The sequence below is a fragment of the Mesoplodon mirus genome, assembly GCF_964341445.2.
Source record: "Mesoplodon mirus genome assembly, chromosome: 3".
NCBI lineage: Eukaryota > Metazoa > Chordata > Mammalia > Artiodactyla > Ziphiidae > Mesoplodon > Mesoplodon mirus.
Window position 1 is genome coordinate 141,984,987 of NC_138978.1, and position 14,131 is coordinate 141,999,117.

Here is a 14,131-nt window from a genome sequence, read left to right on the forward strand (position 1 = left end):
GGATAGAAAAATAAAATAAATTCATAATATTCTTGTGTGGTTTGCCCCTGGGGTGGATTACCATAATGGGGGGATATTTGAGCCTTTCCCCAAGTCATTAAAAATCCTCCAGCGAGCAGCCCCTTGTCCTCTCCAGGGAGTGGGGGGAAAGGATCTTTAATCATAATAATCCTGGGGGGAGAAATCTCGGAAATAAGACATCTGCTTCTGTGCCTTGTTGTTTTGCAGAATAGCAATGATTGCCTTAGCAGCTTCTATTGCCATATGTATACAATAAGTAAATGAACAGAAAATTGAATGAACGCATAAAAGAAGGATAAACCCACCCAGCTTAACAAACCCACTCTCTCACCTGCTGTGCCCCGAAACATGAAAGAAAGAATCACGGGATCATAAGGATTAATAAAATAACAGTCTCTGTTAACAATATTGACAGGAGGTATAAGGATAATTTGTCTGATGTGGGACCAACAGCTTAACTAACTGCTTAGTTCTTTTTTTTTTAAGGGCAATTCATTCATTTATTGTTTAAAGATTGCAAGACAACATCTGAATTTTTGTAGCACAATTTAAATGTTTTACTTTTTTGATAAAGCAGAGTATAATAGCAAAAACAATTAGTTTCCAGTAATATCTATATCTCTATTCAGAATTAAGTCTTCCACAGACATGTAACCTGGAAACAAAAGCCTGTTACAATAAGCGAAGCTTCAACGGAGTGGCTACTTTTCGGGCCAGGGAAAGGTTCATCCCTATAGGAGGATGATGTGCTATGTAAAATGGCTGCAAGGTCACAGCCTTGAGGGCGTTGGAAGTCTAGTATCCTATTCCACATTAAGTAGTTCGGGGAACTTCAAACGTCCGTTCATCTGCAACCAAGCTGGCAACCTTTAACTGATATTTCAAGCAGGTAAGAAATAAATGAAAAGAAATCCCTACATTGATGTTCCTTGATTTACACTGTTAAATGGTTCATTAACATGTAATTCTGGCTAAGAATTACATTTGAGACTCCTTGCTCAGATTTTGGTTAACAGTACAAATCTTTCAGAAATTCATGTTTTCATTAATCAATAATTTGTCAGCTAGGATACGTTCAGGCATCAGCTACAACTTCAAAATAGGTGCACTGCCTCAGCGCTTTGGAAAGACATAATCTAAAACACTACTAGCAGACAAAATATCTGTTACTAGACAGCATGTGTGCAGGACAGCAAGACAAAAACATATTCATATGTGCCACGGACCAGCCTCAGAAAGAGGATTTCACCGCCCAGGGTCAGAAGGGACGGGGTAAGGAACTGAAGTAGCACCGACGAATGGGGTCAGAAGGACCAAGACAACTGATGGTTGCAAGGCAAGTTTTATTATGCTACAGTTGCAGATTATATAGACCAGAAAAGGGAAGGTTGCCAGACGGTGGTTTACATTATCTAATGACTGTCTCGGCTCAAGGTTAACTTCCCTGGGAGAAAACCCATAAACCCAGAATCATCCAAAATAACCTGCACGTGCAGGGTGGAGACAGATTGGCTTGTCTCATTTCACATTCTTTCTGATTTCTGGGCCCTGGTGATTTATCTCCCATGGAATGGAACAAGGAGGGGAACAAGTAGGGACAGTCCCTTCGAGCAGCGGCAGCATGCCTGGCATGTCTGTAGCCGGCTCTCAAGGCTGACTGCTTCCCACAGGTCCCCCTTTTTTATTTTTTATTTTTTGCTGCCAAATAATTCCATGAAGCTTAGTGCCGAGAGTAGTATACTGTTGCATGAGGATACGAAACAGACATGAGAAGATTATTATCAATAATAGGCAAATTATGGCCAGGGTAATAAATCCTGACAACCCTCTAGTAATCCACGACTAAGGGTTTAACCACTTTAAATGATCCAGTAAAGTTTGAATTACATCTTCTGGTGAAATATCATCAAGATGTGCATTTTGTATATCCTGAATTTCAGCATTTAATTTCTTAAGATCAAGACTAATATAATTATCTGACCAAACACTCAGCAGATGCATTTTTACTTTTTCCCATTCCCAAATACAGTCATTGTACTTGTAAGGAATAACACAAATCCACGTATACTTTGCATGACAAGCTAAACGCATCCTCAATTTTAATGCTGCCATCTGATCTCCAATCCTCAAAGTTGCGTTTTTAAATTCATCTAACTTGTTATTAATCTGTAAATCTATGCGACTTTGTAAAGATTAAGCAAGACTGGTATTTTGAGATAATTGATTAGCAAAGTGAGCATGATTAATACTCTGTGAAAGAGCAAGACGGGCAGTAGCTGCGGTAGCAGACAGAGCAGCCAAGGCAAGTAAACTTACTATTAGCCACCCAATAAAGCGTCTCCTTCTCTGCAAGGCTTTGGTGAGTTCCACCCATGCCTGTACTCCAGTATCTTCATACCAAGGTTCTCTCAGATGTACAGGCACCATAACATATATGGGTTGCCTTAGTATAAGCACAGATTGTGTTCCTGCAGAAGGGAACATACAACTGCCAAAAATACAATGAACACAGCTAATATTATATCCTCCTTTGGAAGAATTACCAATGTTAATAGAACCAATCAAAAGTGTATATGGAGGAGCAACACAAGTTATAACAGGTGTATTGGAATAAGTTAGAGCTAGTTTCCATATATCCCAGTTCTTTTGAAATGTGATAAACCTATCTATGATGGGAATAGAAGAGACAAGAATTGACCCCTTGGTATGATCTGTAGTACACCATATTTGGTTATTATTCCAAGATGCATTGCAACATTCAAAATTGGATCCAGCAAAGTTAATGGTCATAAAAGGAGGAAATTGAGGTTTTGATTTTCTGTTAAGAATAGTAACCTTATGTCCAACTATAAGTATCCCTTGTCCTCCAAGTAAATGCTTCACACAGAAATAATTTCCTGAATCTTCACCTGGAACCTTGGCTATAGTAATAGCGGAATCCCGAAGTGGTGAGGCATATGAGATTCGACCTCTAATATTAATAGCTTGCCCATTTTTATACCAAATGATGGTATCCTTAAGATCCTCTCGTCGGCTGGTAGCCGGGCCTGTAAGAGTAATGTTGGTTCCTGTAAAATGAAGGTTCATGAAAGCAAAACAGTGTAATAAATGAGTGATAACATGTTTAGTAGCTTCCCGGGTCCGTGCTGTAGCACAGAGGAAACCAGAATAAGTATCAATAGTGACATGAACAAATTGTAATTTCCCAAAAGACGGGATATGAGTAACATCCATTTGCCATAAATGACTAGGTAATAATCCACGAGGATTAACACCATAATGTGGAACAGGAAGGTGAGGTAAGCACTGTGGGCATTGCTTAACAATTTGTCGGGCGGCTTCACGAGTAAGGGAAAATTGTTTGCGTAATGTAGCCGCCGACTGATGGTGTAAAGCATGCGATTGCTGTGCTGCTTGTGAAGCAGTTTGATCATAACTTACCATAATATGAGGGTGTCCAGGACATGGACCATGAGTATCAACAGTATGAAGATAATGAATGCAATGCCTTAGCCATTCTTGACAGCATGACGAACGGAAAGGAGGAGGACGGTAAATTGGGATATGTCCTGCTTTAGGGAAAAGAGATTGAGGAGGAAGAGGAACTTTAACTTTATTTTTGGGAGGAAAACGCACAGGATAAAGATCACGTTTAGATCGAGTTAAAACATCTGCAGTCGCATTAAGTTTAGACAATGGACCAGGCAAGTTAGAATGAGCACGGATATGCAGAGCTGCACACGACCATCGTGGGAACGAATAAGCTGTTGAAGCAAACGAAAAGAGGATGATAATTCAGGGTCATTAGTATGTCCTCTGGTCGCAGTCTCCAGAAGAAATAATAAGCTGATAAGATATTTACTATCAGAAAACAAATTAAAAGATATAGAAGGCAAATGTTTAAAAGCCATAATGACAGCATACAGTTCAACACGTTGAGCTGAAGTCAAGGAAGTTTGTTTAATGAGTTTGGTTCCGTCGTCAATGATTACAGTAGCCACTCCTGAAGAAGAACCGTCTGTAAAAACCAAAGGTACGTGAGGAATAGGCTGTTGCCTAATTATAGAAGGAAAGATATAACAGTTAACTTTGTCGAATTGGATCAATTTATCAGCAGGGTAATGGCATTCCAAGGTACCTGAAAATCCTGCAAGAGCAAGACCCCATTCATTACTATGTTGAAAAAGCCAATTTTGTTGACTAACTGAATAAGGGATAATAATTTGAGAAGTTTCTATACCCAGAAGTTGTAAGCATCTAGTTCTACCTTGCATTATTAGCTTACTACTAAGTTCAAAATAAGGGTTAATAACCTTAGAGGATGTAGTTTTCATATGAATCCATTCAATAATTCCAACAGTTTGCCATAAGATGGCAGTAGGCACATGAGGTGTTGGACAAGCAATTACGGAAATAGGCAGGTGAGTATGTATTCGAGTTAATTGTGCAGAGCTGATAGCTCTATTAACTATTTGTAAAGCTTGAAGTGCTTCTGGAGTCATAGAGCGTGAAGTAGAAGGATCTGAGTCACCTTTAAGAATATCAAACAAAGGCTCTAATTGAGCAGTAGTAAGTTTTAAGGAAGGCCTTGGCCAATTAATATCTCCAAGTAATTTTTGAAAATCCTTTAATGTTTTTAAATTATCAACTCGAATTTGCAGTTTTTGAGGCCTAATGGTAGTGTTATCAATATATTTTCCCAAATAGGAAAATGGAGATTGTCTTTGAATTTTTTCTGAGGCAATGACCAAGCCAAATGATTGTAAGGATTGTTGTAAAAATTGAAAAGCAGTCTCTAATAAAGAAATATTATCAGTGGCTAAAAGTATATCATCCATATAATGTATGAGATATAACGTTGGAAACCTTTTTCTCACAGGAGTTAAGGCCTGAGCCACATAGTTTTGGCATAATGTAGGACTATTTGCCATGCCCTGAGGCAATACTTTCCATTGAAATCTCCTCATGGGTTCCTTAAAGTTTAAGGAAGGCAAGCTAAAAGCAAAATGTTTTCTATCTTCAGGAAACAAAGGAATAGTGAAAAAAACAATCTTTTAAATCTATAACTAAAAGATGATAATTGTGTGGTATGGCTGTTGGAGAGGGTAGGCCTGCTTGAAGAGCTCCCATTATTAGCATAGTTTTAGTAACAGCTCTTAGATCCTGTAATAACCTATATTTTCCAGATTTTTTCTTGGTAATAAAAAGAGGAGTATTCCAAGGACTATTGGAAATTTCTAAATGCCCTAATTGTTCCAGTACTAATTGTTCTGCAGCTTCTAATTTCTCCTTTGTGAGGGGCCATTGGTCCACCCATACAGGGTCATCACTCAGCCAAGTAATTGGATCAGCAGTGAGTGGAGGAGAATCCAAGGCCCCTAAGAAAAACCCAAACCTTGTCTATCATTTTTTACTTTCACATCAATAGGATAGACAGTTCCTTGTTGATTTGTTCCCAGCCCTTTTGTGGGAAGAAATCCTTGATCCAACATCATATTAGAGACTTGAGAATTTGGACTATAAAGTAATACTCCCATTTCTTTTAATATATCTCGGCCCCAGAGGTTTAAGGGCAGCCTAGGCAAAACATAAGGCTGGAAGTATCCTGAATGGCCCTCACTATCTTGCCATAATAATAACTGACTACTTTGCATAGGAGAAGAACTCTGTCCTATTCCTTGAAGTTCTGTAATAGTAGGACTAACGGGCCAATGTTTATGCCAGTGAATCTGTGTCATAACAGAGACATCAGCTCCAGTGTCTAACAAACGTGAAAAAACCTTTCCATTAATGGTTCATTTCCTTTCTGGACGTTCTTTCCCTATCTTCTGAATCCAGTAGGCAGCATTAGATGATCCAAAAGCCTTTGTGTCTCTCTTTTGATGTTGTAAAATTTGTCCATGAGGTACAAAGGGCAAAAGTAGCAATTGTGCAATTTTATCCCCAGGAGAAATCATTATTATATTTTTAATAGTTTGTGCCATGATTTTTATTTCTCCTTCGTAGTCACAATCTATGACTCCTGGCATAATAGTTAAAGCCTTCATGGTGACACTACTTCTTCCCAATAATAGTCCCATCAAACCCTTGGGTAAAGGTCCATAGATGCCCGTAGAGAAGGCCTGAGGACCCATTTCAGGAGTTAATACATATCGGGCAGAGGTACTGTGGTCCAGTCCTGCGCTTCCTGCTGTTTCTCTGGAGAGCAAAGATATTGTATGTTTTTGTTTTTGGTTAATGTCTGATTGATAGTTTGAGGAGGATACACAGACATTGCCCCTATTATCTGTTGGGGCCGGGGAAGGCCCCGGGAGGAGTTTCCCGACAGTGGTGTTCCATCCTTGTGGGCCACTGAGCGACAATCTCGTGCCCAACGTTTTCCCCTACTGCATTTAGGGCATAAACCAGGGATTTTCGGACCATCTGGAGGTTTTTGAGTAGGGAAGGAAGGAGCAGGGTTACAATGAAAAGATCCACATTCTCCAGCAAAATGACCTGCCTTTCCGCATTTAAAACTAGTCTTTGTTCTCTTTGGATTGTTTTTAAACCCCACTTTAGTTAACGCTGCAGCCATAGCAGCACCCTGTATATAAGCAGGCCCAATGTCTGCACAAAGGCGAATATAATCCTCCAATGTTCCCCGTTTTCTCCAAGGTCGAATCGCAGCCTGACATGCATTATTAGCGTTTTCAAAAGCAAGTTGCTTAACTACAATTGTACCAGTGAGTCCATCCACAATGAGTCTCCCCACCGGCTGTAACAATCTATCTACAAAATCAGCATATGGTTCATCAGGTCCCTGCCTAAATTTTTTTTTTTTTCTTTTTGCGGTATGCGGGCCTCTCACTGTTGTGGCCTCCCCCGTTGCGGAGCACAGGCTCCGGATGCGCAGGCCCAGCGGCCATGGCTCACGGGCCCAGCCGCTCCGCGGCATATGGGATCCTCCCAGACCGGGGCACGAACCCGTATCCCCTGCATCGGCAGGTGGACTCTCAACCACTGCGCCACCAGGGAGGCCCCCTGCGTAACTTTTGAAAGATCCTCAGTTTTGTGTGTAGAAGATAATTTCCTCCAGGCTTGTAATGCCAAATGATTTATTTGAGGATAAGCAACAAAGGGATAAGTTAATCGATCTTGTAAAGAAATATATGGTCCTTCCCCAATCAGCAGATGATAATCAACTGGAATATCATGGGTAGCATTCTTTTCTGCTTGTTCAGCAGCCCGTTCATAAAAATCAAACTTCCATATTAAATAATCTCCACCATTTAAACAAGCTCGTGCAATAGACTGCCAATCAGCAGGGGGAAGAGCTTCTCCTGTAATAGTGTCAACCATAGCAGTAGTAAAAGGAGCAGTGGGCCCACATTGAGCACAAGCCGATTTTAAATCTTTCAAAACTTTAAAGGGAAGAGCCTGATGCTCCCTAATAGCCTGTTGAGGATTATTAGGATCAGGTCTTTCCGTGACAGGACAACAGAAAATAGGATCTTCTCCTCGTTTTATTGCTGCTTGTACAGCACGTTGCAAGGGACTGAGCATTTTTACAGATGGAGAATTTTGAGGAAGACAGTCCTTACTAATTTGCAGCTTTTGCACTGACTTATCTATTATAGCCATTAGAAAATCATCCTCAGGATATTTCTCTCTTTTATGTTTAAAAGCCTCATCTGTTAAGTCAAAATGTTCCTCTTCATCTGAAATATTTAAATTGATTAGCTCTTTCGGTTTAGGAAGTGGCCACACAGTAGCTGATAATACAGTCTTTTCTTCTGTCAGAGGCTTATGTTTTTCTGACTTTACATTCAAATCAACACTATCATGAGAAGAACCTAAACATATTTTTATCAGATTCCACAAACTAAATGTAACAACGGCAGTATGAGTAGGCCCTCAAGACTCATAATAATTTTTTAAATCTTCTCCAACTTTCTGCCAGATTTCTATGTCACAGAGCCGCCATCAGGAAACCAGGGAGATACATCATGGATATGCTGCAAAAATTCAGTCAACCATGAGGTAGAAACTTTATTACCCCGAGCTTTAAGCATCAAAAGTAAAACCAGAGCAAATAATTCACGCTCCTTTGAGCCCTTTTGCCCCATCTTATTTTACTTCTGACTGTTGCCTTATGCCTCTATTAGTTTCACTTTTACTCGTGTCCACACATATTTTGCATAAGGGTTCTCTTACCTGCACTTTCTTTTTCTTTTAAGTGGCTTCACGCTTCAGGTCCCTGTTCGGGCGCCACTTGCCGCGGACCAGCCTCAGAAAGAGGATTTCACCGCCCAGGGTCAGAAGGGACGGGGTAAGGAACTGAAGTAGCACCGACGAATGGGGTCAGAAGGACCAAGACAACTGATGGTTGCAAGGCAAGTTTTATTATGCTACAGTTGCAGATTATATAGACTAGAAAAGGGAAGGTTGCCAGACAGTGGTTTACATTATCTAATAACTGTCTCGGCTCAAGGTTAACTTCCCTGGGAGAAAACCCATAAACCCAGAATCATCCAAAATAACCTGCACGTGCAGGGTGGAGACAGATTGGCTTGTCTCATTTCACATTCCTTCTGATTTCTGGGCCCTGGTGATTTATCTCCCGTGGAATGGAACAAGGAGGGGAACAAGTAGGGACAGTCCCTTCGAGCAGCGGCGGCATGCCTGGCATGTCCGTAGCCTGCTCTCAAGGCTGACTGCTTCCCACACATATGTTGGCTTGTTTAAGCCTCAAGCCCTCGATCCTTTGTTGAAATACAATAATTTCATTCCTATGGTTTTCAATACCCAAAACTCAACCTCCAGGAGGGCTAAAGTCTAATTTGTACTCCAAACCAAGTAGCAGTGCAGTTCACTACTACTGAGGCTGAATCCATAAAGACTTCAAGACCACGACCAGAAGACAAGTTATTATATATAATACCCTAGAAGGCCTGAAACATATGTATATGAATACATAGCTGGTCCTTCAGAGCTTTTTACCTATAACATGTTTTTTGATGAAAGTTATTTAATGTACTGGAGATAACTGTGACTTACTGATCAAATATTTGAATACTTATACTTACCTGGGATTTCATTTCTGCTGAAAGAAAAAGGAAGAACAGGACTCACCTAAAAAAAACAAACTTTAGAAGTGAAAGTAAAAATCTTATCACACACTATCACTTTTGGAAGCAGCATAGACGGGCAGTCAATGGTAAAACACTGGTGAAATAGGTCAAAACTCTAGGCCAAAAATCCATTATTATTATCATCAGTGACAGTACCACAACTGTGCCCTTCATAATTAATAAGCACTCCTAAGAATCTTCATTTGGCACCAGATGATGTGTTGAAGAGAAACACTCTGGGAGGTTTTGAATCACACTTGGTATTTTGTTAGCCAAGTTACAGGAGAATTTTTAAAGTGGGGGGAAGGGAAGAAGGAAACGGACCAGAAAAAGAATTGAGACCATCATCTACAAACCAACAAAGCACTGAGAGTCCCAAACGTTATGTCAGACACTAAAGTGACTGATAGAGGCTCAAGTGGTTTATAAAACCTATAAAAAGACTACACCAGCAAAGTCCCCATTTATCTGTAGAGTTCAGAAACTAAAACAAGGAATATTTTAGCTTAAAACCTTATCTCAAGAGAATCATATACACTTCACATGAATAAAAATACCTGAAACCAAACATTTTTAAAAGCTCCAATACCCAAAATATAAAGAAAAAAATTAATTCAGAAGACTCAATCAATCCATGATAATCACAAAATGGCTGGGCAACCTCTATCTCCCTTCCACACTAACCATCCATCCCCTGGAAGACCAAGGGAGATCAGACCTTCCAGACTTACCTTCCAGACTTACCTTCCAGACCTTCCAGACACCTGGCTGCTGCAAAATTCGATGGAGACTCCTTGTGGAACAGCAGTTTCGCATCTCTTGGGTCTCTCCCTATCGTGATCATGCAGGAAGCAAGTCTGGCTGTGCTATTTCTTATCGTCTGTCACCCATCTGCACCATGATATTGAAAAAGTAGTTCCCTTTCCCCCAGAAGGTTGAGGCTCAGCTACAGGGGTAATTCTCCTGGGCACACAGCCATTATTTAGGCCGACTCAGTGACTTCAACAGGCTTAATCATGTGATCAGGTTTGTTGCCAGCTGCATAATGCCCCCACATCTGTAGATAGAGCCGCTCTAGTTCCATTGTGTATTGTTTGGTGTTGAACAGAGGGCTAGATGTTCTCTGCTTCCAGACTTTGCCACGAATTTTCTTCAGGTATTCAAGATCAGTTCCCAGTTTCACAGCTATCTCTTCATATTCTTGCCTATTTTTAGCAATCAGCTCAAGACAGCCTAAACAAGTGAGCTGGGAACCTGCAACTCGGGAAGCAAGAGTCTCTCCTGGCATAGTCACCATGGGGGTCCCTGCCCAAAGGACATCCATCCCTGTGGTGTGGCCATTACAGAGTGGAGTGTCCAAGCAGACATCAGCCAGCTGGCCTCTCCGAACATGTTCCTCTTTAGGAGCAACAGGGGAAAAAATGATACGGTTCGGGGGAAGGCCATATTTTGTGTGTACTGTTGAATATTAGCTTCTCCTGCTGCTGGAAAACGCAACAGCCACAGTACACTATTGGGAACACGCTTCAGAATATTTGCCCACATCTGCAAAGTAGATGGGTCAATTTTGTATAACTGATTAAAGTTACAGTAGACAATGGCATCTTCCGGTAACCCGTACTGAGAACGTGTGGTTACAATAATGGTACGGGGAACCTCCTCTCCAGTGGCAGCCTTATTGTTGATCAGGGTAGTTGCCAGTCCACTGCTAATACTGAATCCATTAATTGTAATCTGAATTTGTCCTCTGTTAATCATTTCAATAACTGCTTCTGCAACAGTATTCATAGGAATGACAGGCATATTAAGAGCTGTATTACTGCTGTCTGCGTTGTCTTCTCCATCAGGACATTTCATCTTGACTATTTGCACATCTGATAGACTATCAAGAAATGCTTGGAGGTCGATGCCATTCAGCACAATCCGATTGTCATAAAGGTGCCCATTGGACTTAAAATCGATGACGGCTTTTTTCTTCAGGTGAGGGAACATATTAGCATGATCACCAATAAAGAACGTATGGGGCATATAAGCCAGTTTCTCAGAATACTGCTCAGCAACTTCAGCAGGTGACGTTTCCTGATCAGTGATGATATAATCCATGAAAAGGGCGCCACTAGTCCCAGGGTACCCCAGCCACATTGCCTGAATAGGAGCTGGCCTGAGAGCAAAGAGTTCATTTCGAGCACCCCTGGTATAACCATTCATATTTACAAGGATGTGTATACCATCTTGATGGATGCGATCAGCTGCTTTCCCATTGCATGGAATCTGAGAAAGATCAGTGAAATGATTGGCTTCTGCCATCACCTTCGCTCGGAAGTTTGTGCCATCATGTGGGCTCAGGGCATAACAGAATATCTCAAATTTATCAGGATTGTGCATGCCTGGAATAGACTGCATAAGGTGAGAAGTAGGATGATTCCCAAAGTCAGAACTCACGTATCCTACACGCAGTCGACCATCACTGAGCTTCAAGTCTTTTGGATGTTCATACGGTGGTTTATGAAGGACACTTATATTAGCCAAGCAGAGGTTCCCATGCCTCTCAGCAATAGCCTTCCTGAAGCCATGAGGAAGAGGATAGAGCATACTATGATGAGGCTGCACAGAAGGCAACCTATTCTTCTCCAACTGGTCAGCCACAATGCTGACCAACTTCTTCATTCGCTCATCATAGTCTGTCCAATCACAGACAACCTGCAGGCAATGAGCCAAATTACAATAAGCATCAGGAAAAGCAGGTTGAAGCTTCAGGACAGTGCGATAAGAAGCAATTGCTTCTGGAATATTCCCTGAATCCTGGTGAATGGAAGCCAGATTGCTGTGGGCATCCGCAAATGCAGGGTTGATCTGAATGGCACGAGTATAACACTGCAAGGCTCCCTGAACATCCTGCATCTCCCATAGAGTGTTTCCCATATTACAGTACGCATCAGCAAAGGTAGGACTGATTCGAATAGCCTCCTTATAATGCATCAGAGCTTCGTGCAGTTTTCCCTGCTGCTTCAATACACTGGCTAAATTTGAATGGGCATCAGCAAAGTCTGGGCAGAGCTCTAATGCTTTACGATACAAGCGAACTGCCTCTTCACTGTTTCCCTGTTCTCCTTTGATATTGGCTAGGTTATTCAGAGAGTCTGCATGGGTGGGACACAGCCGGAGAGCTGTATGATAACAATCTTCTGCTTCAGCAACACTGCCCTTCTCTTTGAGAGCGTTGGCTAGGTTGCAGTAAGCATCAGGGAAATGTGGTTGCAATTCAATAGCTCGCCTGTAGGTGTCTACTGCCAGATCCATCAGGCCTTGCTCATAGTATACACAAGCCAGGTTGCCATGTACCACTGCATGATTTGGACTCAAGCTTAGGGCACGAAGGTAAGCTGCCACAGCTCTGTCAAAAATCCGTGCCTCATTGAAGACATTTCCTAAATTGATATAAGCATCCAGAAAATTGGGGTCAAGGGTGACAGCCTTTTCAAAGTGATGAATTGCAAGCCAAATCTCCCCTTGTGCATTGAAAACACAGCCAAGATTACTCCAAGCTACTGCAAAGTTCGGTTGCATCTCAATTGCTTTCAAATAACATGCCTTGGCTTCTTCTAAGCCACCCAGGGCTTTGAGCAGGTTCCCCAGGTCACTGCGAACACAGTACAAAGAAGGATTGTACTGAAGAGCAGAGACATAAGCTTGTACTGCCCCTCCCATGTCGCCTGCTGCTACCAAAGCGGCTGCCAGGTTAATATAACCATCGATGAAATCTGGTTTGAGACGCAACGCATGCCGGTAATGCTCAATTGCTTCCTGCAACTGTCCTCTTTCCTTGTACACATTCCCCAAATTCGAATAGGCTTCTGCCAGAAGAGGGTTCTGTTTAATTGCCAGAGTACTAAAGTGCGCAGATCTGTCCAGCCTTCGACGCTGGAAGTGTATAGATGAAAGTAATAAAAGTACATCAGTATTGCCTGGCTCTTGTCTCCAGAGCTGCATGCAGTGTCTCTCAGCTGTCTCAGAATCTCCTGCCTGATATTCTCGATGTGCCAGCTCAGCTAACCCTTGGAAGGAAAGCATACGTTTCGTTGGTTCTGTGCTGTTGGCCACGTTGCCCACGGAAGACGCCATCTGGAGCTTCTGGAGAGAGTGAAAAAAGGGGGTAATTGAGTCCCGCTGCCACCACTACTGGCAAGAATGTTTCTAGTGGTAGCAAACACGAGCGCAGCAGCCATACCACTGTTTTGGCACGCTTAAGCGGTGGCAACAGTTACAGGCACCGAACCTTAGGAACTATGGTTGGCCATCTACCTCTCATGCTCTTGAAATCTTAATTCTTAACCCTGCCCTCTTCCACCATTTTTCTCCTAATCAGGGAATAAAAAATACCTATCCATTTGCCTTAGAAGAAATCAAAAGTCAGTAGGCCTTTTTAAAATATTGTTTTCTGTCCAGTTGGAAATGAAATACATGATTGACTTTTCTTCATCATTCATATAGTCAACGTGGAAAACATTAGGGCTGTGAATTTCAATACAGTAAGATGAGAAAATTTTAAATTGGCCTTCCCAAACCACTAATAAGTAACTGATGTTGTATAGAATGCTAAAATCTTAGAGACCGAGTTTGATATTTTAAAAGTTCTGCAAACATTAGCTAATTGCTCCTCATCAAATTTCTCATGCCTCAAACCTGAGTATTACTTTTTAAAAGATAAATTTATTTATTTTTATTTATTTATTTTTATTTTGGCTGCGTTGGGTCTTCAGTGCTGCGTGCAGGCTTTCTGTAGTTGCGGCGAGCGGGGGCTACTCTTTGTTGCGGTGCCCGGGCTTCTTATCACAGTAGCTTCTATTGTTGTTCGTTCCACAACTCTATGGGTTCCTTTTTAGGTCCTATGAAGAACCCTAGAAATTAGTTCATGTCATTATAGGTTTTTGCAAAATTGTCAAAAGTGAGATATTTTAATTTCCATCAGGTAAGTCCAGCGTCTATTTCTTTGTCAATTT

The 14,131-nt window shown here is 41.5% G+C and overlaps 1 protein-coding gene across 1 annotated transcript; it reads right to left on the minus strand.

Moving 5' to 3' along the window:
- Nucleotides 1–10,113: 10,113 nt before the first annotated feature.
- Nucleotides 10,114–13,416, minus strand: LOC309801095 (UDP-N-acetylglucosamine--peptide N-acetylglucosaminyltransferase 110 kDa subunit-like; the record flags this gene model as incomplete). Its single annotated transcript, XM_082615543.1, is given in 2 exon segments — nt 10,114–10,577; nt 10,580–13,416. Coding segments are annotated over 2 exon segments (3,138 nt in total). The 5' UTR covers nt 13,254–13,416.
- Nucleotides 13,417–14,131: the final 715 nt, after the last annotated feature.